We start from the raw sequence: 23,569 nt of genomic DNA on the forward strand, positions 1-23,569 counted from the left end.
TAATGATCAGTGATGTTGAGCATCCTTTCATGTGTTTGTTGACAATCTGTATATCTTCTTTGGAGAAATGTCTGTTTAGGTCTTCTGCCCATTTTTGGATTGGGTTGTTCATTTTTTTGATATTGAGCTGCATGAGCCGCTGGTAAATTTTGGAGATTAATCTTTGGCAGTTGCTTCATTTGCAAATATTTTCTCCCATTCTGAGGGTTGTCTTTTCATCTTGTTTATGGTTTGCTTTGCTGTGCAAAAGCTTTTAAGTTTCATTAGGTCCCGTTTGTTTAGTTTTGTTTTTATTTCCATTCCTCTAGGAGGTGGGTCAAAAAGGATCTTGCTGTGATTTATGTCATAGATTGTTCTGCCTATGTTTTCCTCTAAGAGTTTTATAGTGTCTGGCCTTGCATTTAGATCTTTAATCAATTTCGAGTTTATTTTTGTGTATGGTGTTACGGAGTGTTCTAATGTCATTCTTTTACCTGGAGCTGTCCATTTTTCCCAGCACCACTTTTTTTTTTTTTTTGTGGTATGCGGGCCTCTCACTGTTGTGGCCTCTCCCGTTGCGGAGCACAGGCTCCGGACGCACAGGCTAAGGGGCCATGGCTCACAGGCCCAGCCGCTCTGCGGCATGTGGGATCCTCCTGGACCGGGGCACGAACCTGCGTCCCCTGCATCGGCAGGCGGACTCTCAACCACTGCGCCACCAGGGAAGCCCCCAGCACCACTTATTGAAGGGGCTGTCTTTTCTCCATTATATATTCTTGCCTCCTTTATCAAAAATAAGGTGATCATATGTGCGTGGGTTTATCTCTGGACTTTCTATCCTGTTTCATTGATCTGTATTTCTGTTTTTGTGCCAGTACCATACTATCTTGATTACTGTAGCTTTGTAGTATAGTCTGAAGTCAGGGAGCATGATTCCTCCAGCTCCATTTTTCTTTCTCAAGACTACTTTGGCTATTCGGGGTCTTTTGTGTTTCCATACAAATTGTGAAGTTTTTAGTTCTAGTTCTGTGAAAAATGCCATTGGTAGTTTGATAGGGATTGCATTGAATTTGTAGATTGCTTTGGGTAGTAGAGTCATTTTCACAGTGTTGATTCTTCCAATCCAAGAACATGGTATATCTCTCTATCTGTTGGTATCATTTTTAATTTCTTTCAACAGTCTCTTATAGTTTTCTGCATACAAGTCTTTTGTCTCCTTAGGTAGGTTTATTCCTAGATATTTTATTATTTTTGTTGCAATGCTAAATGGTAATGTTTCCTTAATTTCTCTTTCAGATTTTTCATCACCAGTGTACAGGAATGCAAGAGAATTCTGTGCATTGATTTTCTATCCCGCTACATTACCAAATTCATTGATCAGCTCTAGTAGTTTTCTGGTAGCATCTTTAGGATTCTCTACGTATAGTATCATGTCATCTGCAAACAGTGATAGCTTTACTTCTTCTTTTCCAACTTGGATTCCTTTTATTTCGTTTTCTTCTCTGATTGCTGTGGCTAAAACTTCCAAAACTATGTTAAATAATAGCGGTGAGAGTGGGCAACCTTGTCTTGTTCCTGATCTTAGAGGAAATGGTTTCAATTTTTCACCATTGAGAACAATGTTGGCTGTGGGTTTGTCACATATGGCCTTTACTATGTGGAGGTAAGTTGCCTGTATGCCTACTTTCTGGAGGGTTTTTATCATAAATGGGTGTTGAATTTTGTCAAAAGCTTTTTCTGCATCTATTGAGATGATTATATGGTTTGACTCCTTCAATTTGTTAATATGGTGTATCACATTGATTGATTTGTGTATATTGAAGAATCCTTGCATTCCTGGAATAAACCCCACTTGATCATGGTATATGATCCTTTTAATGTGCTGTTGGATTCTGTTTGCTAGTATTTTGTTGAGGATTTTTGCATCTCTGTTCATCAGTGATATTGGCCTGTAGTTTTCTTTCTTTGTGACATCTTTGTCTGGTTTTGGTATCAGGGTGATGGTGGCCTCGTAGAATGAGTTTGGGAGTGTTCCTCCCTCTGCTATATTTTGGAAGAGTTTGAGAAGGGTAGGTGTTAGCTCTTCTCTAAATGTTTGATAGAATTCGCCTGTGAAGCTATCTAGTCCTGGGCTTTTGTTTGTTGGAAGATTTTTAATCACAGTCTCAATTTCAGTGCTTGTGATTGGTCTGTTTATATTTTCTATTTCTTCCTGGTTCAGTCTCAGAAGGTTGTGCTTTTTAAATATTTGTCCATTTTTTCCAGGTTGTCCATTTTATCGGCATATAGTTGCTTGTAGTAATCTTCATGATCCTTTGTATTTCTGCTGTGTCAGTTTTTACTTCTCCTTTTTCATTTCTAGTTCTATTGATTTGAGTCTTTCTCTTTTTTTCTTGATGAGTCTGGCCAATGGTTTATCAATTTTGTTTATCTTCTCAAAGAACCAGCTTTTAGTTTTATTGACCTTTGCTATTGTTTCCTTCATTTCTTTTTCATTTATTTCTGATCTGATCTTTATGATTTCTTTCCTTATGCTAACTTTAGGTTTTTTTTGTTCTTCGTTCTCTAATTGATTTAGATGTAAGGTTAAGTCGTTTATTTGAGATGTTTCTTGTTTCTTGAGGTAGGATTGTATTGCTATAAACGTCCATCTTAGAACTGCTTTTGCTGCATTCCATAGGTTTTGGGTCATCGTGTCTTCATTGTCATTTGGTTCTAGGTATTTTTTGATTTCCTCAGTGATCTCTTGGTTATTTAGTAGTGTATTGTTTAGCCTCCATCTGTTTGTATTTTTTACAGATTTTTCCCTGTAATTGATATCTCATCTTATAGCATTGTGGTTGGAAAAGATAGTTGATATGATTTCAATTTTCTTAAATTTCCCAAAGCTTGATTTGTGACCCAGGATATGATCTATCATGGAAAATGTTCCATGAGCACTTGAGAAGAAAGGGTATTCTGTTGTTTTGGGGTAGAATGTCCTATAAATATCAATTAAGTCCATCTTGTTTAATGTATCATTTAAAGCTTGTGTTTCCTTATTTATTTTCATTTTGGACGATCTGTCCATTGGTGAAAGTGGGGTGTTAAAGTCCCCTACTATGGTTGTATTACTGTCTATTTCTCTTTTTATGGCTGTTAGCATTTGCCTTATGTATTGAGGTGGCAGCTTGCCAAGAACCATCTCTTCAGTTGCTTCAAGTCCTGTGGGTCTCATAAATGCAAGCCCCCTAGCCACCAGAGCCAGGCATTGAAGGAGCATTCCCTAGGTGGTAGCTGCAAAAACTGGGGCACTTGTTTTAAAAACTGGGGCATCAATTGCATGTAAAATTCCCTTGCAGGAAAACTGGATCTCTGGAGGGTAGCAGAGGGAGTTCTTGAAGATAGCACTCACCCTCTGAGGTGTCTGGAAAGCATGACACTTAGCCCATAGATGTGTGTTTAATTAGAAGTCTGCCTCTCAGGCTGCAGCCATGATGATTAGCTAATAGGCCTCTGTAACAGAAAGACTGAGGTCTTGGATCTTTTGCCTTTTGCTGGCTGGGGCCTGGTAGCTGTTTAAGAACTCTTTCTCTGTTAGCTACTGTCCTATGGGACCCACAAGTGTAAGCCCCACTGGCTGCCAGAGCCAGGTGATGTAGAGGTATTCCTGGGTAGCTGCCATAAAAATTGGAGTGCCTAACAGGGGTATGAGCTCCTTTATGATTATTACAATCCCATGGGGTTAGGAATGCAAGCTCCTTTGGCTTCCAGAGTCAGGCAGTCAAGTAATGTCCCCAGGGAGTCAGCTGCAACGATCGGTGCACCGGATGCATGTAAAAGCTCTCTTCTGGGAGATATAGTGCTCTGGAGCATGGACAAGGGAAAGCACGAAGATGGTACCTGCAGGTCTTCATCACTGGATGTGTGTGCTAATTAGATGCCTGCCTCTCAGGCTGACACCTTAATATAAGCAAGGGAATTTCCTTTACTTTAAGTCTGGGCATGACTAGCTCCCTCTGAGCTGGGCCCTACAGAAGGTAAGTCCAAGTGCCTGGGCCCTTGTTGACCTGGTTCCCAGAATGACACAATCTTGTGAGTCTGGGGACTCAAGCCCCATTGGTTTCCAAAGTTCCATATTTTGGGGGCTTGTCTCTCAGGTGCAGGTCCTAAAAGTTGTGGTGCCCAATGTGAGGTTCAAACCCTTCACTCCTCAGACAGAAGCTCCAGGTTTAGAATTTTCTCCAGGTTGTGGGTCATAGCACTGAGGGTGGCATTTACGGTAAGAGTGTGTCTCAGTACATCCTACCTGATTCACCATGCTTTTCTTCTCATTTTCCTGATGTATAGTTACCACTCAGCCAGACTTTAGGTTTTTTAAAAGAGGAAATTGTTCTGTATGTAGTTGTAGACTCAATAGGTCTTTGGGAGGAGTTGATTTCAGGATCTTCATATTTTGCCATCTTGAACTGGAACTCACATTAAATTTTTCCAAGAAAACATGAAATAATAACGCTCATCAGAAAGATAAATATATAGCAAAGGGAGTGGATTAATCAGTTACAAAGCTACTATGAAGGTTAAAAGACGAAAGTAGTAAAAATAGTAATAACTGTGATTATAATAATTAGTTAAGGTATACACAAGATAAAAGAGATAAAATATGACATAAAAAACATAAAATGTGGCAGGGAGTAAAAATGTTGAGCTTTTTCAAAAAACTTAAGTTGTTGTCAACTTACAATAGACATATATAAGTTATTTGTAAGCTTCATGGCTTACAAATAGCAAAAACCTATAGTAAATACACAAACAATAAAAAGAAAGTAATATATTACTAAAGAAAGTCATGAAACCACAAAGGAAGAGAGCAAGAGAAGAAGAAACAAACAGCCAGTAAACAATTAATAAAATGGCAATAATTACTTTTAAATTTTATTTGAGTTCTCTCATTTCTCTACCTATCAGTAATTACTTTAAATGTAAATTGACTGAGTTCTCCAGTCAACAGACATAGAGTGGCTATGTGGATTAAAAAAATAAGACCCATCTGTATGCTACATACAAGAGACTTTTGATATAAGGACACACAGAGACTGAGAGTGAAGTGATGGAAAAAGATTTCCAAGCTAATGGAAACCAAAAGAAAGCTGGAGTAGCTATAATTATATCAGACAAAATAGGTGTAAAAAAAAAAAGATTGTAATAAGAGACATGGATGGGTGTCACATAATGATATAGGGGTCAATTTAACAAGAAGATATAACATTTGTAAGTATTTATGTACCCAACATAGGATAACCTAAATATATAAAGCAAATATTAACTGACCTAAAGGGAGAAATAGACAGCAATATAATAATAGTAGGGAATTTTAATATCCCACTTAAATCAATGGATAGATCATCCAGACAGAAAATCAATAAGGAAACATTGGCCTTAAATGACACATTGGAATGATGGACTTAACAGATATATACAGAATACTCCATGTAAAAGCAACAGAATACACATTCTTCTGAAGTTCTCATGGAACATTTTCCACGAGAGATCATGTTAGGCCACAAAACAATCTTAATAAATTTAAGAGGATTGATAACATACGAAGCATGTTTACTGACCACAATGGTATGAAACTGGAAATTATTTACGTGAAGAAATCTGGATAATTCACAAATATGTGAAGTTTAAACAGTATGCTACTGAACAACAAATGGGCCAAAGAAAAATCAAAGGAGAAATTTTTAAAAATACCTTGAGACAAAAGAAATTGGAAATAGCATATACCAAAAATTTGTGGGATGCAGCAAAAGTAGTTCTACGATGGAAGTTCTTAGCGATAAATGGCCTACCTCAAGAAACAAGAAAAGTCACTAATAACCTAACTTTATACCTCAAGGAACTAGAAAAAGAACAAATGAAACCCAGGATTAGCAGAAGGGAGGACATAACAAATGTAGGGCAGAAATAAATGAAACAGATTCCAAAAGGACACTAGAGAAGGTCAGGGCAGCTGAGAGCTGGTTCTTTGAAAAAATAAAATTGACAAACCTTTAGCTAGGCTCACCCAGAGAAAAAGAGAAATCATAAAATAAAAAATGAAGGAGATGTTACAACTGATCCCACAGAAATATAGACTACTAGGAAGAATTATATGTTAACAAATTAGGCAACCTGGGGAGGGAAAACTTGGGAGCTTGGGGTTAACATATATACACAACAATATATGAAATAGATAACCAACAAGAACCTACTATATAGCACAGGGAACTATACTCAATATTTTGTAATAACCTATAAGGGAAAAGAATCTGAAAAGGAATACATATATATTATATGTCATATATATTAAATATATATATATATATATATATATGAATCACTTTGCTGTACACCTAAAAGTGACACAACATTGTCAATCAACTATACTTCAATTTAAAAAAATTAGGCAACCCAGAAAGGATGGATAAATTTCTAGAAACACCTAACCTACAAAGACTGAATTATGGTGAAATAGATAATCTGAATAGACCAATTAGTGGTAAGCGCATTTAATCAGTAGTCAAAAATATGCTAACAAACAAAAGTCCAAGACCAGACTTATACAATTCACTGGTGAATTGTACCAAACATTTAAAGAATAATTAATACCAATCCTCAAACTCCTTTTCCAAAGAATAGATGAAGGGGGAACACTTCCAAATTCATTTTACAAGGCCAGCATACCCTGATACCAAACCCCAGACAAAGATACCACAAAAAAGAAAAGAAAAGAAAAGAAAATTACTGGCTAATATCCCTGATGAACATAGATGCAAAAATCTTTAAAAAGATAATAGCAAACCAAATTCAACATTAAAAGGAAAAAAACATTAAAAGAATCATACACCATGCTGAAGTGGGGTTTATTGCAAGGATGAAAAAATGGTTCAACATCAGCAAATCAATCAATGTGATATACCACATTAACAAAATGAAGGATAAAAATCATGATCATCTAAATAGATGCAGAAAAAGCGTTTGAAAACATTCAGCATCCATGTATAATAAAAACTCAACAAAGTGGATACAGAGGGAACATACTTCAACATAATAAAGACCATATATGGCATGCCCACAGCTAACATTGTACTCAACGGTGAAAAGCTGAAAGCATTTCCTCTAAGATCAGGAACATGTCAAGGATGCCTACTTTCGCCACTTTTATTCAGCAAAGAATTGGAAGTTCTCACCACAGTAATTGGGTAATAAAACGAAATGACATGCATTCAAATTGAAAGGAAGAAGTAAAACTGTCACTACTTGCAGATGACATGATATTATATATAGAACACCCTAACTACTCCATAAAAAACTTATGGAGTACACACACACAAGATAAAAGAAAATGGTAACTGTGTGAGAGTGGATATGTTAATTAGCTTGAATGTGGCCGTTATTTCACATTGTGTCTGTATATCAAAGCATCAAGTCTTATAGCTTAAGTATATGTATATATTTCAACTATGACTCAGTAAAGGTGGAAAAATATTTTAAAAGTTCAGAATAAACAATTTGTGAAAGTTTTTAACTACTGCTATTCTTTCTTTCTAGCCAGAATCAGCTGTTCCAGATTTAATTCCTCTTTATCTAGAAATGCATATCGTGGTGGACAAAGTTTTGGTATGTGTTTTGCTTTTTCTTTGCTTTTGAATATTTGATATGAATGTATGATTATCCCTAACTAGAAAGGAACTTAAAGATTCCAATCTTCTTACTTCCATGTCACTCCTAGAGAACAGTGAAGACGTCTTCTGTTTGAAGAATCGAATATTCAAAATTACATTAGTTCTATCAGAAATGTTTTATTTGAAATCTTTACATAACAAACCTGCATAACAAAATGATTTTTTTTTTTTTTTTTGCTGGTACTTCACATCTTTAGGGCCTTTCTCAACCCACAAAAATTTTTAACGGTGATTTTGTAAAGTGAAATTCTCTAAGCTTTAATTCTTGTTTTAGGGTACTTGAAGAGCAGCATGTAGTCTAGAGAATCTTTTTCCCTATAAGATATTTATTGGCACAGCAATGATGATAGTATAACTACTTATGATAACTGCTTACATTAAAATGTCAAGATTTTTTTAGTGGTTTTTAATGGTGCAACTGTTTGAGTCTGTTGACTCAAGTCTGATTGAGTCTAGTCTAAAGGCACCTCTAGATTCCTTATTCCCATAAACAATTTGAGGATCTCTGAACTTCAGACCCTTGAGGTGATAACTCAGTTTGTACTCAGTTGGGTGTGGTTTTATTTCTCCTATATTTCAAAGATTTCAGAAAACAGGGATAAAGTATACTTTCCAGGTTTTGTTTTGAAGATAAGTATTTGATTGTCACATCTATGGAATACTACAGAGAATGTGAATTTCCCTTTCTATTCATAGGATTGTAGAGCTTGTCAGGAAGCCAGAGTTGAGGGTCAGAGACAGGAGATATTTGGAGAAGGATATTAAAATACTTGACTTAGTAGAGTATTAGGAAAAAGGGCAAACGGAACATTTAAGAGAAAGTTGAGATATTTCTAGTAAAGATGGCTAGATTTCCAGGGAATATTTGGGTTTATGAAAATTATTTTGTTTCAGGATTACGTTACAAATTTTGAGAGTTGTTTTAAAAGCGTCTTGTCCAAATTGCCAGGTTTGTCAGCCATATAATGCTCATTAAACATCTCTTTTTTATGTTCTTACAAATATTTATGTTTATGTATTCTTTAATAAAACAAACATTGAGCCAGTATGACATCTGTGTTACTAGATATTGGGCATATAAAGAAGAATAGTGATGTCTTCAATCACTTCACAAATTTTAAATCCACAGTTGTAGCCTAGTGAATTCAGTGCCAGATTGAGGGAAGATTATGGTACTATGAAAACACAGTACATTAATAGAGAAAGACATGGAGACACACAGCTGTAACCTGAGGTATTGTAAGAGTGTGTAAGTAGGTGTTTTAACATGTAGGTTTTATTATTATTCAGGTATGCTGATGCCAACAGATCAGGAGATGATTACTATTGGAAAGTTAGTTTGTTATTCACAGTTCCCAGGAGGAAAGGGCATACCACATCATGCCACATGGAGAAGCACCACAGTAGGTCAGGAGACAGAGGGAGCAATAGGAAAACACGGTAGGAGCCTTTATTGTGATTTCTGTGGGAAGGAACAGCAAAACAAGGTAAACAGGTTTAGCATTGGCTAACTTGAAAAATTGCAGTGGGTTCGGGAGAATAGAGGTTGTTTCACAATTTTTGGTACCATGCCCTTGGATGATTAGGGCAGGGGAATTGGAGTGTGAGAACCTGGTAAAGGAGATGGTTGCAGGCTGGGTTCTGGCTTGGTTGGTTTGGGCAATGGGGGGAGGATGGGGCCAGGGAAGACTCAGTGCGAAACCTTTCTTTGCAAGGGTGCATAAATATGAGAGATTGTTCTTTTCAGATCATTTTAAGAAGTTTAGTATGATTAATATACAGTGCTGAAGAAGGGAAAGGGAAAGAGATGAATTGAAGAATTGACATGATATTTGGATTTTATCCTAAAGGTAATAGAGAGTCAATGAAAGATTTTAAGCAGGGTAATGATGTGTTCATATTTACATTTAGAATCATTTCTGCAATAGCATAGGGACAGGAATGCTGGTGTAAAAATTGGAGTAAGATAAAGCATTTAAGAGACTATTCCAGTAATCAAGGTGAAGTTTTACAAATTAATAGTGTTAGGAATAGACAGGAAAGGACAATTTTAAATGTTACTAATGAGGGTGAATTAGAAGAACTTGTAAATTGACTTGATTTATTCATTCATTTAATAATATATTAAGCATCACCTAGATGCCAGTTACTGTTCTATTTATTGAGGATAGAGCAGTGAACAAAACAGAAAAAGTTTTGCTGTCACTGAACATATAGTATAATGAATGTGGGAGGTCATAAATGATAATAGCATTCACTAAAGAAGTAGAAATCTAAGTGGGAGCATATTTTTGAGGGAGGATAATGAGTGTAGTTTTGGATATGTTTAACTTGAGGGTCCTGTGTAATATCCAAGGGATAATGTACTTTAGAGAGTTTTTTTATAGATAAGGAATTTAACATTGACACATTCTTCAGAGCTGATTCAGATTTCAGCCATTATATATACACTCATTTGTGTGTATGTATGTGTGTGTGGTTTTATGTGGTAGTATCACATATGTAGCCGTTCATAACTACCACCACCACGACCAATACACTGAACAAGTACCATCACAAGACTCTCTGTGTTATCCCTTTGGAGTCACACACATCTCTCCCCACTTCCTCACTTCTCGACCTCTGGTAATCACTCATCTATTCTCCATCTGTGATTTCAGGAATATTGCATAAATGTTATCATATAGTATGTATCCTTTTGAGATTTGTTTATACTTAGCATAATTTTCATGAGGTTTACCCAGGCTGTTTCATATATCAGCATTTCAGTTACTTTTTATTACTGAATCGTATTCCGTGTTATGAATGTACCACAGTTTGTTTAATCTTTGAACGACTGAATGACTTAGGAGTTGTTTCCACTCATGTATGGGTTTTTCTGAGCACCAGTTTTTACTTCTTTAGGATAAATGTCCAGGAGTGCAACTTCTAGGTCCATTATTTGTTTTGAAAGAAGTTGCCAAGCTATCTTTCAGAGTGGCTATACAATGTTACATACTAGCATGTGTGAGTGATCCAATTTATATTCCTATTTTAATTGTTACTGTCTTATTTTGAAGTGTTCTAACCCCAAAGCAGCCTCAACCTGAGAGAGTAGATGGAGAGTAAATCTCAAACATATTACATAACAAATGATATTTAAATTTTAAATTAATTCTGTTTTTCAGTATGATTACCTGGGCTCTGATAGCATGATGGTAACAAATAAAGTCATCGAAATTATTGGCCTTGTAAATTCGGTAAGTATTTTCCTTTTCATACTAGTTAGGAAAATTCATACTAGTTTTGAAATTATAATTTGCATTGCCTTGACATGGCATTTCTTTTTTTAAAAAATTTATTTATTTTATTTATTTATTTTTGGCTGCGTTGGGTCTTTGTTGCTGTGCGCGGGCTTTCTCTAGTTGTGGTGAGCGGGGGCTACTCTTCGTTGCGGTGCGCGGGCTTCTCATTGCAGTGGCTTCTCTTGTTGCGGAGCATGGGCTCTAGGCGCGCAGGCTTCAGTAGTTGTGGCGCATGGACTGAGTTGCTCCGCAGCTGACGTGGCATTTCTGAATAAAGTTATCCATATAAATTGAGGGTGGATTTGTCAAAAGATTGAATTAATTTCTTGGTTATTATAAAATAACATAAAAATTATTTTTTTCATGTATTTATCTCTTCTGTTTTTAGATGTTTACGCCATTTAAAATTACTATTGTGCTGTCATCTTTGGAATTGTGGTCAGATAAAAATAAGATCTCTACTGTTGGTGAGGCAGATGAATTATTGCATGCATTTTTAGAATGGAAAAAGTCTTATCTTACCCTAAGACCTCATGATATTGCATATCTATTCATGTAAGTATAATGTTTCAGTCTTCTTAGAAATCAAAGATTTGTGATATTGATGTAGCTTAAATTAGGGAATTGTTGTTCATTTCTGACTATTCATACTTTGATTATCATGCACTCAGTCAGACCTCATGCTGTCTTTCTGGTTGTCAGACAATAAAAGAAGATTGCTAAAATTTATTTCTGTGCTTATCAACATTTACTATTGAGGAGATTGATATTTCAGGAAGTTAAACCAACTAAGGACTCTTGATGGTGTGTCTAGGTTTTGAATCCACAGTTTGTAACTCCAGAGCCCATAATCTTAATCATTACATAAAGAGATGGCATTTATCTTGTGAAGTTTATATCTTTGTTATGAGTTTTGATCAAAGCCTTGGTAAAGTAGGTTAAAATATTTTATCCTACTGAATTTTCTGCATTATTTTTAAATGTTAGTTTTCTAAACAATCAATTATAACTGTATACTTATAATTTTATTCATATAAAATTTACCAGCAATTATGATCAGCATGTCTTTCAATAAATCTGCATATACATATTTTTAAGTTGGCGTGATAATATCAATATTTCCAGTTTATAATAGGGTCTAAAAGTTGTGTGTAGTTTATTTAACTAGTTCTTTAATAATTGGTACTTGGCTTGATTCCAATATTTTATTATTTTAAAAAATCTTACAGTGAAAAAAACCTTATGTGTGTCATTTATATATGTGCATGTGTATCTACAAGGCAGATTCCCAGGAGTAATATTTCTAGGTAGTATAATTCTAATTTTGATAGCTAATACCAGATTTTGGCACTGATTTTAGTGCTTTGCACACTTATCAATAACGTATGAGAAGGGTCTGTTTCCCCACAGTCTAGCCACCAAAGTGTACGGTCAAGTTTTTCTTCACCTTTGGAACCTGAGAAATGATATATTGGTATAGTTTTAATTTTCATTTCTTTTTCATGAGCCTGATGGTAGATAGCTAGATATCTAGATAGATAGGGATAGATGCATTTAGATACCAATTTCAACACAGATATAGATAAAAAGATAAATTTCTTTGCCTTGCGATGAGAAGTAGTTTTCTTTCTTAATTTGTCTTTTGACTTGGCTTCTTGTGTGTGTGTATTTTTTAACTGCCATACAAAATACTTTTATTTTTAAGGCAGGATTCATGAGGTTTTTATTTGATGGTTTCTAGAGTTTGAGTCATAATTAGAAAGGCCTTCCCACTTCATGGGTGTGAGGGAAGTTTTAAATTTATTTTCCATGGAAATTTTAGAATCAACCTGTCTAGCTCCTATTTTTTAAGACTGTTGAATTTATAAATTGAGCTATAGAGAACTGTTTAGTCTTCACATCTCACATTTTGTCTTTCCAGTTTTTGGTCATTCAGAAGTTAATTTCTCATAGGTTTTATACATTTATTGATAACTTTTCTTAGGTATATTGTCTTTCTGGTTGCTGTTGTAAATGTGTCTTCTGTCTGCTAAATATATATTGTTTTGTTTGTAAGATTACCTTAATTTCATATTGATTTTATATCCTATTGCCTTACTAAATTTCTTTGTTTTTAATCATTCTTAAGTCTATTACATTGTTTTTTTCACTCATATAATTATACCATCTGCAAATACAGGTAGTTTTATCTCTTGCTATTTAATTTTATATTTTCAGTTTCTTTCTCTGTTCTTATTGCTTTGGCTAGTTTAATACAGTTTAAACTAGTAGTAGTAATAATGGTAACATGGGTCATGTCTGTTTTATTCTTTACTTTAGGGAATGTTACCTCATTGAGTAATACTTTTTAGCTTTGGGGGCTAAAATGTAGGTTTGGCTCTGTGTGTGTGCACAGGCATGTTTTAGAATTTGAATAATAGTAGGGCAATATTCATAGATTCATACTATACCAACAATTTGAAAAATAATCTTTCAGGGACTTCCCTGGCAGTCCAGTGATTAATACTTCTCCTTCCATGCAGGGGTTGTGGGTTTGATCCCTGGTCAGGGAGCTAAGATCCCACATGCCTCAGGGCCAAAACACCAAAACATAAAGCAGAAGCAATATTTTAACGAATTCAATAAAGACTTTAAAAATGGTCCACATCAAAAAAATCTTAAAAAAAAGAACGAAAAATAATCTTTCAGCTTTTATAGGGATGACATAAGATACTCTTATTGGCATTCAATAGAAATAATTATAGTGATATATTTCCTAATCTTGAACCATCTTGCATTCCTAGAATAAATCTCAATTTTGACATGATGTATTATCCTTTTAATAGGATGTTGAAGTTTGATACAGTAATAAGTGAAATTGGTGAGAGCATTTATCCCATTAGAAATGTAGAAATTATGGTACAGTCAGTCTCCTTGAACTTGAATAATACCCCTTCTTGATCCCTTGATGTTATTTTAATGCATCAACATACTTTGCATATGAGTAATGTCCTAGAATAAATACTATAAAATTACGATAAATAACAGTAATTATCTATTATTTTCTGGTCTTTGTACTCCAGAAATTTGTACTCCAGAAATTTATAATCTGGTTTAGGCCCTACAGTAGGAACAATGAACATAGCAAGCTTAATTTTTTAACCGTTTACAATCTGTCCTTTATTCAACAAATGTTTATTGAGATAATATTGCATAGTGATTCAAATTTAAACTCTGGAGGCCAACTGCCTGCATTTAACTTCAGCCCTGTCACCTAGGGCAATTGATGCTCTCTGCCTCAGTTTCCCTATATTTGCTTTTATTAGTTTTATTCATTTACAGCTTTATTGAGGTGTAATTGACAAATAAAAATTATACATATTTAAGGAGTACAATGTGATATTTGATATATGTATACATTGTGAAATCATAAGCTAATTAACATATACACCACCTTACATAGTTAACATTCTTTGGTGTGTGGTGAGAAATCTTAAGATCTTCTCTAGCAAATTTCACATATACAATGCAGTATTATTAACTGTAATCATCATGCTGTACATTAGAACTCCAGGACTTATTCAGCCTACATAACTGAAACCTTGTATCTTTGACCATCTCCCCATTTCCTCCATCTCCCAACCCCTGGCAACCACTATTCAACTCGCTGCTTTTATGAGTTGGATTATTTTAGATTCCACACATAAGTGTGATCATACAGTGCTTGCCTTTTTATGTCTGGCTTATTTCACTTAGCATAATGTCCTTCAGGTTTATCCATGTTGTAAATGTCAGGATTTCCTTCTTTCTTGAGGCTGAATTATATTCCACTGTATATATACATCACATTTTCTTTATCCATTCATCTCTCAATGGACGTTTAAAAAGTGGGCCTCTTTGGCATCATCTTGCATGGCTGGCAGTATTCACTGTACTCTCACCTTCCCTTGTGGGAGAAATCATGGCTGGAGGCAGCTCTTTTGGCACTGAGCTGTGCTGCCTTGGGGGAATGGTGACATGGGTAAAGTGAAACAGTTTTTACCTTCTTCAATGTGTCTCTTCTTGGATTTTTTGCTCCGGTGTGGCATGGGGCCTTTCCTTGGGTCTTGGGCCACATCTGTGGTTGTTTGTCAAAATTGTTGTTTCTGTGGAGAGATGAGGGCTAAAAAACTCCTATTCTGCCATCTTGCTGATGTCACTCCAGAAGATTAATGTTGGTACATTATCTCTACTTGTTTATAGTTTACAGGAAGAAGAAACAATGAGAGTGAGAGCAAGAGCAAGAGTGAGAGAGAGACTCAAAGTAACATATAACAAAAGGGCCAAGTTAAAGACGTGCTAATCAAATTAGAAGTGAGAAGGCAGATTGAGGAATTTTTAAAAAATATTTATTGTTTTTACTTAATATAATTAATTTTTAAAAAATTTTTGGCTGTGACGGGTCTTAGTTGCAGCACTTGGGATGTTCGTTGCAGTGTGCAGACTTCTCTCTAGTTGTGGTGTGCTGACTTACTTGCCCCATGACATGTGTGATCTTAGTTCCCCAACCAGGGATCGAACCCTCATGCCCTGCATTGGAAGCAGATTCTTTACCACTGGACCACCAGGAAGTCCCAGGAATGTTTAAATTCAGTGAAAGGAGGTGGAAAGCATTCCAGGTTATGGAAACTATGCCTAGAGACATGGGACTAAATAATAGTTCTTTTCAAAGAGTATGGAATTCATAGTTATAACTGGAGCTGAACCTCTGGAGGAGGGGAGGGATACAAGAAAAGTTGAAGGAGTAAAACAGTAAATCTTGATAACTGATTTGATGTGGAGACTGGGTGGCCGTATTAAGTAAAAAATAGCTATTATTGAATCCAGCTCATCAGGAGTATGCATAGAGTTAGGGGGAAAGTCTTATCTATTGGGAGAACTATCTTGAATGAAGAAAGAGTGTAAACAATACTTTCATATTGGAATGTAAAGCCAAAGTTGGGTGTTAAAGGCAAATACTTGGAAACAAGTGCTTATGTATAAGCAATATCAGTGAGGCAGAATAAGGGAGCAGTGGAGAGACAGTGCAATTGTGAAGTGCAGTGCAGTTGAGACTGAGGAGGCATTTCAAACTGAGAATTGCGTACCAAGCTTTTTTACACACGTCTTGGAATGTTCGTTTTGGCTGGGGCTCTAAAGATAGCAGAATATGTTTGGAGCATCTATATCTTAGTGCTTGAGAGTATGGCTCTGCATTCAAACTGTCCAAGTTCATATCCTTCAGCAGCACTTACCTGTGCTGCCCTGAGCAAGTTACTTGTACTTCCCATCTGATGTTTGATTTGTTCAGTGGGGAAAAAATAGTATCTAATTCACTGGCTGGATTTGAGGATTAAATAGAATCGTTTATGTAAATCCATGAGAATAGTGCTATTATTATATGGCAGTTTATACGGACTCTTCTTCTGAAAGCAGAAAAAAATAATGGTAAGTTGTAGAACAATAAAATCATTCCAGTGAGAAAATGGTGAGCTTTTCTACATTTGAGTGAAAACTTTTAATCCATACATTAAAACTATTTGTCATTGTAATTCAGCAAAATGCTTTTGATTGAAGTGTTTGATCAAGGCTTTAGTAACCCTAACCACACGTCACAAGAACAGTAAAGTCATCAATAACTTGGATCCATTGGATACGTTTTAGGAACCCAGATTGCTTAATCTCATTTAATGAAGACTATTTTACAAATTTGAAGCAGTTAACTCCATACGGAAAGATTGTACTTCAGTTTGCTTCAGACTAGAAATTTATGAACTACAGACAAATTACTAGCAGGAGTTATCACATGTGAATTGTTTGTCAAAATTAACTGTAATTATATACTTATTTATTTAGCTATAGAGAGTATCCAGATTATGTGGGAGCAGCATTTCCTGGAAAGATGTGTGTTACCAGTTATTCTGCAGGAATTGCTTTGGTATGTAATTATTTAATCTTATTATTTGAAAAAAATACATTTAAAAATTACCCAGTATTACAGCATATATTTTATACACTTCACATTTATATCTACATTTAGAGATTGCATTTATATTCCATCACTCTTAGAACTTTGAAGTATGTAGAAGGAATAGTATTCTGAAGTACAAGTGTCTTATTGCAATTATTTGGAAGTTAAAGTGGAATAAAAATATAATAAATACACACGTATCCCTTATTATATAGAAGAGTGTATTATGAAAAATTATCTGTAAAGATATTTCTATAACCAAAATAGATTTTTTTCTTGTAGGTATAAAATTGGAAAAATAGTCTTATGATAAATTAACTTCAAAATCAAAGCAAATGATGAACCAAAACGTATGATAAAAATCTGTTAAAATGTTTCAAATTCTTCTACATAATATTTAAAAAACTTTTATGTCTATTTTAAATATTTATAGTTCTGATAAATATTTTATATTTAAATAAATTATTGGTGTAATTAGATGCATCACTGAAAGAGAAGTAATTCATTGAGCCTTTCCCCCACCTATTCATCCTTTTTAAAAATAAGTTTAAGTACTATATAGTATTTTTAAATTACAGAGTAATTTATGTTATGCATGTCCATTTTTAAAAGAACATATAGAAACATAAAAGGAAACATATAATCTGGCGTCTTCCCAGGGATGAAGCAATAATCACTGTTAACATTTTGATTAATATGTATCTCGTACTTTGAGTTTTTATCTGTTACTGTGGCTCCCCATTATATGTTTTTGCAAAAATGGGATTTTGCATACATATTTTTATTTCTGATACTCTTCCAATTATTTTTATTACAGAATTTATGCATGCATGCATGTATATGTAAAATTGTTTAAATTGTAGTTATACAAAGCAAAGTTTGTTAACAAAACTCTCTTCTTTATCCCCTTCATGAAGTCCTGTAAGAATTTATAATTTCTATTTAAATTCTCTGGTAGTTAAGTTTATTTATTTAAAAAATATATACTTTGACACCTACTTTGATTAATAAACTTTAGACAACATTGGTAATATTATCTTTGACATATTTAATCCACTCTATTTGTCATATATATTATGACGTTTTTATTACTTTATTAATACTTATAATAGTAATCTATATTAAACACATTCTTAAATATTATATGTATATGCATAATATATGTAATTATATATTATAGATGTTATACAATATATAATACACAATAATATATAATATATTAAATATTATTGCATAATATATTACCATCTTAATGTATTTATGTTTTTATTTATATTATTTTAAAAATTCTTTTTACCTTATGCAAAGTCCATTGATTATTTGCTATGAAAAATGAGACATGTAAAATAGTACACTTCTCATAACCATTGTTAAGAGTTATAAAATTTATAATTTATTTTATAGAACTTTTGTGCTTTGTCTACAGGTTGATTTTTAAGTTAAATCAATAAATATTTTATGGTATTATGAATATAAAAATGATATTAACTCTGAATCAAGAAGTAAATATGTTGCTATTCTGGTAAAGCTTTGATGGCCAAAAGAGGTCTTGTCAATTTTTTTCTAACTTATTTTACTTCTGTGGGCGGAACCAACTGCCACAGAAAATTAAACTTCATCTTCCTTTTCTTGGAATTCTTTGCTCTTTTTCTGGAATAACTCAAGTTTAAAAAATTTTAGACACAGTGTATATAAGTGGCAAACACTGTTATTTTATTAATGAAAACACTTTTGCTTTCCCTCCACATTTGATTGGTAATTTGGCTAGGCTTAGAATCCTAGTTCTAACATCCTTCTCTCTCAGCATTCTGAAGATTGATGTATTGTGTTTTTGTCAACTCATTATGAAGTGAAAGGATGGCAAGGAAATTGAGGGTGTTTGTAAGAGAATCTGAACTGCTTAAAGGAGGAGAGAAGTCAGTAAGGAGGTTAGGAACAGTGAAAATGTAGGAACCATGGTTTGGTTGTGCTGATGGGTATGCAGATTGTTGTAGTTGAGGTGCTATTGGAGTTATCAGGGGAGACAGCAGGTGGTCAGGATGTGGGATGCACACAGATGACGGAGGGCTTGCAGTTATTGATAAAAATCTGTTGACAGGGTCTAGTGTGTGAACCATAGGAATGAGTGGGTGAGGCAGGATGTAGGATAGAATTATTAGAGGAGTTGAATTCAAGGAATGATGCTTTTACAAAGCTTTCGTACTTATATTTTTATAAACCTTTATATTTCTTTGTTTAAAAGCTCTTATACTTTTACCACAATTGAATATGTCTCTGAACAAGAATTGTTTTTTATGCTTTAAACATAATATAAATTGTATCCTGCTGTATCATTCTGCAAATAGATTTTTTTGGTTTCCACTTAAAATTTTGAGATTTAATGGAATTACAGTTAATTTTTAAAAGGCTTTGTTTTTTAAGAGAAATTTTAGGTTCATAGCAAAATTAAGAGGGAAGTACAGAGATATCCCATGTAGTCCCTGCCCACCCCCACACATAACCTCCCTCACTGTTAACGTCCACATCAGAGAGGTGCATTTGTTACAGATGATGGACCTACACTGACACATTACAACCACCAAAAGTTCACAGCTTACATTAAGGTTCATTTTGGTGGTATACATTGTGTGAGTTTTGACAAATATATAATGACATATATCTAGCATTATAGTGTCATAGAGAGTAGCTTCACTGTCCTCAAAATCCTTTGTGCCTAGTAAATTTTTTGCATTGGTGCTTGATACTTTATTATATTAATGCCACACTGTATCCTTTATGATTTTCATGGGAATTTTGGTTGTTTCTATTTTTGCCATTACGAACAATATTTAATAAACATCTCTATACATAACTCTTCCAATTTCCATTTGATCTTTTTGTAAATTGAAATGTACTTGACGTACAACATTATGTTAGTTTCAGGTGTACTACACAGTGATTTGACATTTGCATACCTTACAAAAAGTCATGACAAGTCTAGTAATTGTCTGTCCCCATACAAAGTTAATATTATTGACCTTATTTTATATGCTGTATATTATACCCCCATGGCTTATTTATTTTATAACTGGAGGTTTGTACTTCTTAATCCACTTTACCTATTTCACCCCCACCCTACCCCCTCCCCTCTGGCGGCCACCCATCTGTCTTCACTACCTGAGTTTGTTTTCATTTTCTTTTGTTTGTTTGTTTTGTTTTTAGATTTCAAATACAAGTGAGAGCATACATATTTGTCTTTCTCTGTCTGACTTATTTCACTCTGTGTAATACTCTCCAGATAGACCTTCCATGTTTTTGCAAATGGCAAGATTTTTATTGGGGGCGTGTATAGTTGTTTTACAATGTCTTGTTAGTTTCTGCTGTACAGTGAAGTGAATCAGCTGTATGTATACATATATCTTCTCTTTTGTGGATTTCCTTCCCATTTAGGTCACCACAGAGCATTGAGTAGAGTTCCCTGTGCTATACAGCAAGTTCTCATTAGTTACCTATTTTATACATATTAGTGTATATATGTCAGTCCCAATCTCCCAGTTCATCCCACCCCCCCACCCCCTTTCCCCCCTTGGTGTCCATACATTTGTTCACTATGTCTCTATTTCTGCCTTGTAAACAGGTTCATCTGTACAACAAATGGCAAGATTTTTAAAAATTTATTTTATTTATTTATTTATTTATTTATTTGTAGTACGCGGGCCTCTCACTGTTGTGGCCTCTCCCGTTGTGGAGCACAGGCCCCTGCCGTGCAGGCTCAGCAGCCATGGCTTATGGGCCTAGCCGCTCTGCAGTATGTGGGATCTTCCTGGACCGGGGCACAAACCTGCGTCCCCTGCATCGGCAGGCGGACTCTCAACCACTGTGCCACCAGGGAAGCCCTAAAATTTATTTTTTATGTTTTTTGACTTTTTATTTTATATTGGCATATAGGTGATTAACAATGTTGTGTTAGTTTCAGGTTTACAGCAAAGTGATTCAGTTATACATATGCATGTATTTATTCTTTTTCAAATTCTTTTCCCATTTGTGTTGTTACATAATATTGAGCAGAGTTCCCTGTGCTATACAGTAGGTGCAAATGGCAAGATTTTATTGGCTGAGTATTAATCTACTGTGTGTGTATGTGTGTGTGTGTGTGTATACATATACATACATGCATATATACATATATATGCATGTATGTATATGTATACACACACATGTCATATCTTCTTTATCCGCTCATCTAACAATGGATACTTAGGTTGTTTCCGTATCATGGCTATGGTAAATAATGCTGCAATGAACATTGGGGTACATATCATTTAGTATTAGTGTTTTTGTTTTCTTTGGAAAAATACCCACAAGTGAAATTGTTGGATTATATGCAGTCCAATTTTTAATTTTAAGAAGAACCTCCTTACTGTTTTCCATAGTGGCTGCACCAATTTACAGTCCCATCAACAGTGCACAGGGGCTCCCTTTTCTCCACATCATTGCCACCACTTGTTTTTGTCTTTCTGATGACAGCCATTCTGACAGGTGTGAGGTGGTTTCTCATTGTGGTTTTGATTTTAATTTCCTTGATGATTAGTGTTTTTGAGCATCTTTTCATGTGTCTGTTGGCCATCTGTTTGTCTTCTTTCGGAAAATGTCTATTCACGTCCTCTGCCCATTTTTAAATCAGGTTTTTTGGGGTTTTTTTGATGTTGAGATGTGTGAGTTCTTTGTATATTTTGAATATTAACCCCTTATTATATATATTGTTTGCAAATATTTTCTCCCATTTAGTAGTTTACCTTTTAATTTTGTGGTTGGTTTTCTTCACTATGCAAAAACTTTTTAGTTTGATGTAGTACCATTTGTTTATTGTTACTTTTATTTTCCTTGCTTGAGGAGACAGGTACAAAAAATCAGGGAACATGATAACTTCAACTTTGTTCTTTATCAAGATTGCTTTGACTGTTTTGGGACTTTTGTGTTTCCATACAAATTTTAGAAGTATTTGTTCCAACTCTGTGAAAAACGCCATTGGTGTTTTGTTTTTTTTTTCCGATACGCGGGCCTCTCACTGTTGTGGCCTCTCCCATTGTGGAGCACAGGCTCCGGACGCGCAGGCTCAGCGGCCATGGCTCACAGGCCCAGCCGCTCTGCGGCATGTGGGATCTTCCCAGACCGGGGCACAAACCCGTGTCCCCTGCATCGGCAGGCGGACTCTCAACCACTGCGCCACCAGGGAAGCCCCCTCAGCTTTTATTCGTTTGGGAATCATGGTCTCTTCTTCATTTCTGAAGCACAGTTTTGCTGGGCATAGAATTCTTGGTTGACAGGTTTTTTTCTTTCAGTATTTTGAATATGTAATCCCATTCTTTCCTCACCTGAAATATTTCTGTTGAGAAACCTGCTGATAGTCTTATGGGGGTTCCCTTGTATGTAACTGTTTTTTTTTTCCTCTCTTCTTTCAAAATTCTTTCTTTGTCTTTACTTTTGACACTTTAATTGTAATGTGTCCTGGTGTAGCCCTATTCAAGTTCAACCTATTTGGGGTCCTTTGTGCCTCATATACTTGGATGTCCATTTCTTTCCCAGTTTTTGGAAAATCTCAGCCATTATTGCTTTAAATATACTTTCTGTCCCTTTTTCTTTTCCTTCTGGAATTCCCATGATATGGTTATTGGGGTGTGTGTGTGTGTGTGTGTGTGTGTGTTTGTCCCATAGTCCTGTAGGCTTGCTTTCTTTTTCATTCTTTTTTTATTTTTGCTCCTCTGACTGGATAATTTAAAATATTGCTGCCTTCTAGATCACTGATTCTTTATTTTGCCTGGTTGAGTCTACTGTTGAAGCTCTCTATTGAATGCTTCAGTCGTGTTTTTCAGCTCTAGGATATCTCTTTTTAATGGTTTCTGTTCCTTTGTTGAACTATTTTGTTCATTCATTGTTTTACTACTTTCATTTGGTCATCTGTGTGTTCTTGTAATTCACTAAACTTCTTTAAGGAGATTATTCTAAATTATTTCTCTGACACTTCATAGATCTCCATTTATTTTGGGTTAGTTATTTTGCAGCATTTTTAGTTTGATTTGATGGTGTCACATCCACCTGATTTTTCTTGCTCCTTCATTCCTCACTTTGGTACCTGTGCATTTGAGTTATTGGTCTCCTCTTCCAGACTTTACAGGCTCACTTTGGCAGAGACAGTTCTTCACTAGTCAGCTCAGTTTAGGTTTCTGGACATGTCCTTGGACAGGCAGGATCTATTTTTGGGCAAGGCCACTGCCCAACCTCTGAGGTCAGGGGAGGGGGTACCACTGGCTATTAACTGTTGGATAGGACTGATAGTGAGGTTCCCTGCCCAAGAGAGGCAGTAGGATATACTCTGCGGTTGTTTAGATTCACTGGTCAGGCTTCCTAGAAGGTCAGGACAGGGAACTTTACTCAGCAGTAGCTGGGAGGTGAATTAGCTTCCGTGCCCTGACAGGGAGCACATGACCTGCATGGCTCATTGTTTGTGGACCCACATTAAGCAGACTGTGCCCTTAATTCCTTGGACACATGGGGCCACTGGGTTTTGCTCTGAAGATGGGGAAAACCATGGCCTGTGCTCTCTGTTCAAGTGCCACTGTAAGCAGGGTTGTTGGATGGGCAGCACAGCTTCC

The 23,569-nt window shown here is 35.3% G+C and overlaps 1 protein-coding gene across 15 annotated transcripts in view; it reads left to right on the plus strand.

Annotated features, from left to right (window-relative positions):
• ADAM32 (ADAM metallopeptidase domain 32) overlaps positions 1–23,569 on the plus strand; it is a 168,701-nt gene that overhangs the window by 38,831 nt on the left and 106,301 nt on the right. For 14 of the 15 annotated variants that reach the window (XR_012328977.1, XR_012328976.1, XR_012328979.1 and 11 more), the window contains exons 7-10: positions 7,552–7,620; positions 10,853–10,924; positions 11,358–11,524; positions 16,823–16,904. Coding sequence is in view for 9 of the 15 variants with exons in the window: in XM_019921491.3 (XP_019777050.2) it covers positions 7,552–7,620; positions 10,853–10,924; positions 11,358–11,524; positions 16,823–16,904 (390 nt within the window). In the remaining 6 variants the exon portion in view is untranslated. The remainder of the gene's footprint in view (positions 1–7,551; positions 7,621–10,852; positions 10,925–11,357; positions 11,525–16,822; positions 16,905–23,569) is intronic. The other variant, XM_073798638.1, reaches the window with a different exon arrangement.

This window comes from Tursiops truncatus, chromosome 21 (genome assembly GCF_011762595.2).
Source record: "Tursiops truncatus isolate mTurTru1 chromosome 21, mTurTru1.mat.Y, whole genome shotgun sequence".
Classification (NCBI taxonomy): Eukaryota; Metazoa; Chordata; class Mammalia; order Artiodactyla; family Delphinidae; genus Tursiops; species Tursiops truncatus.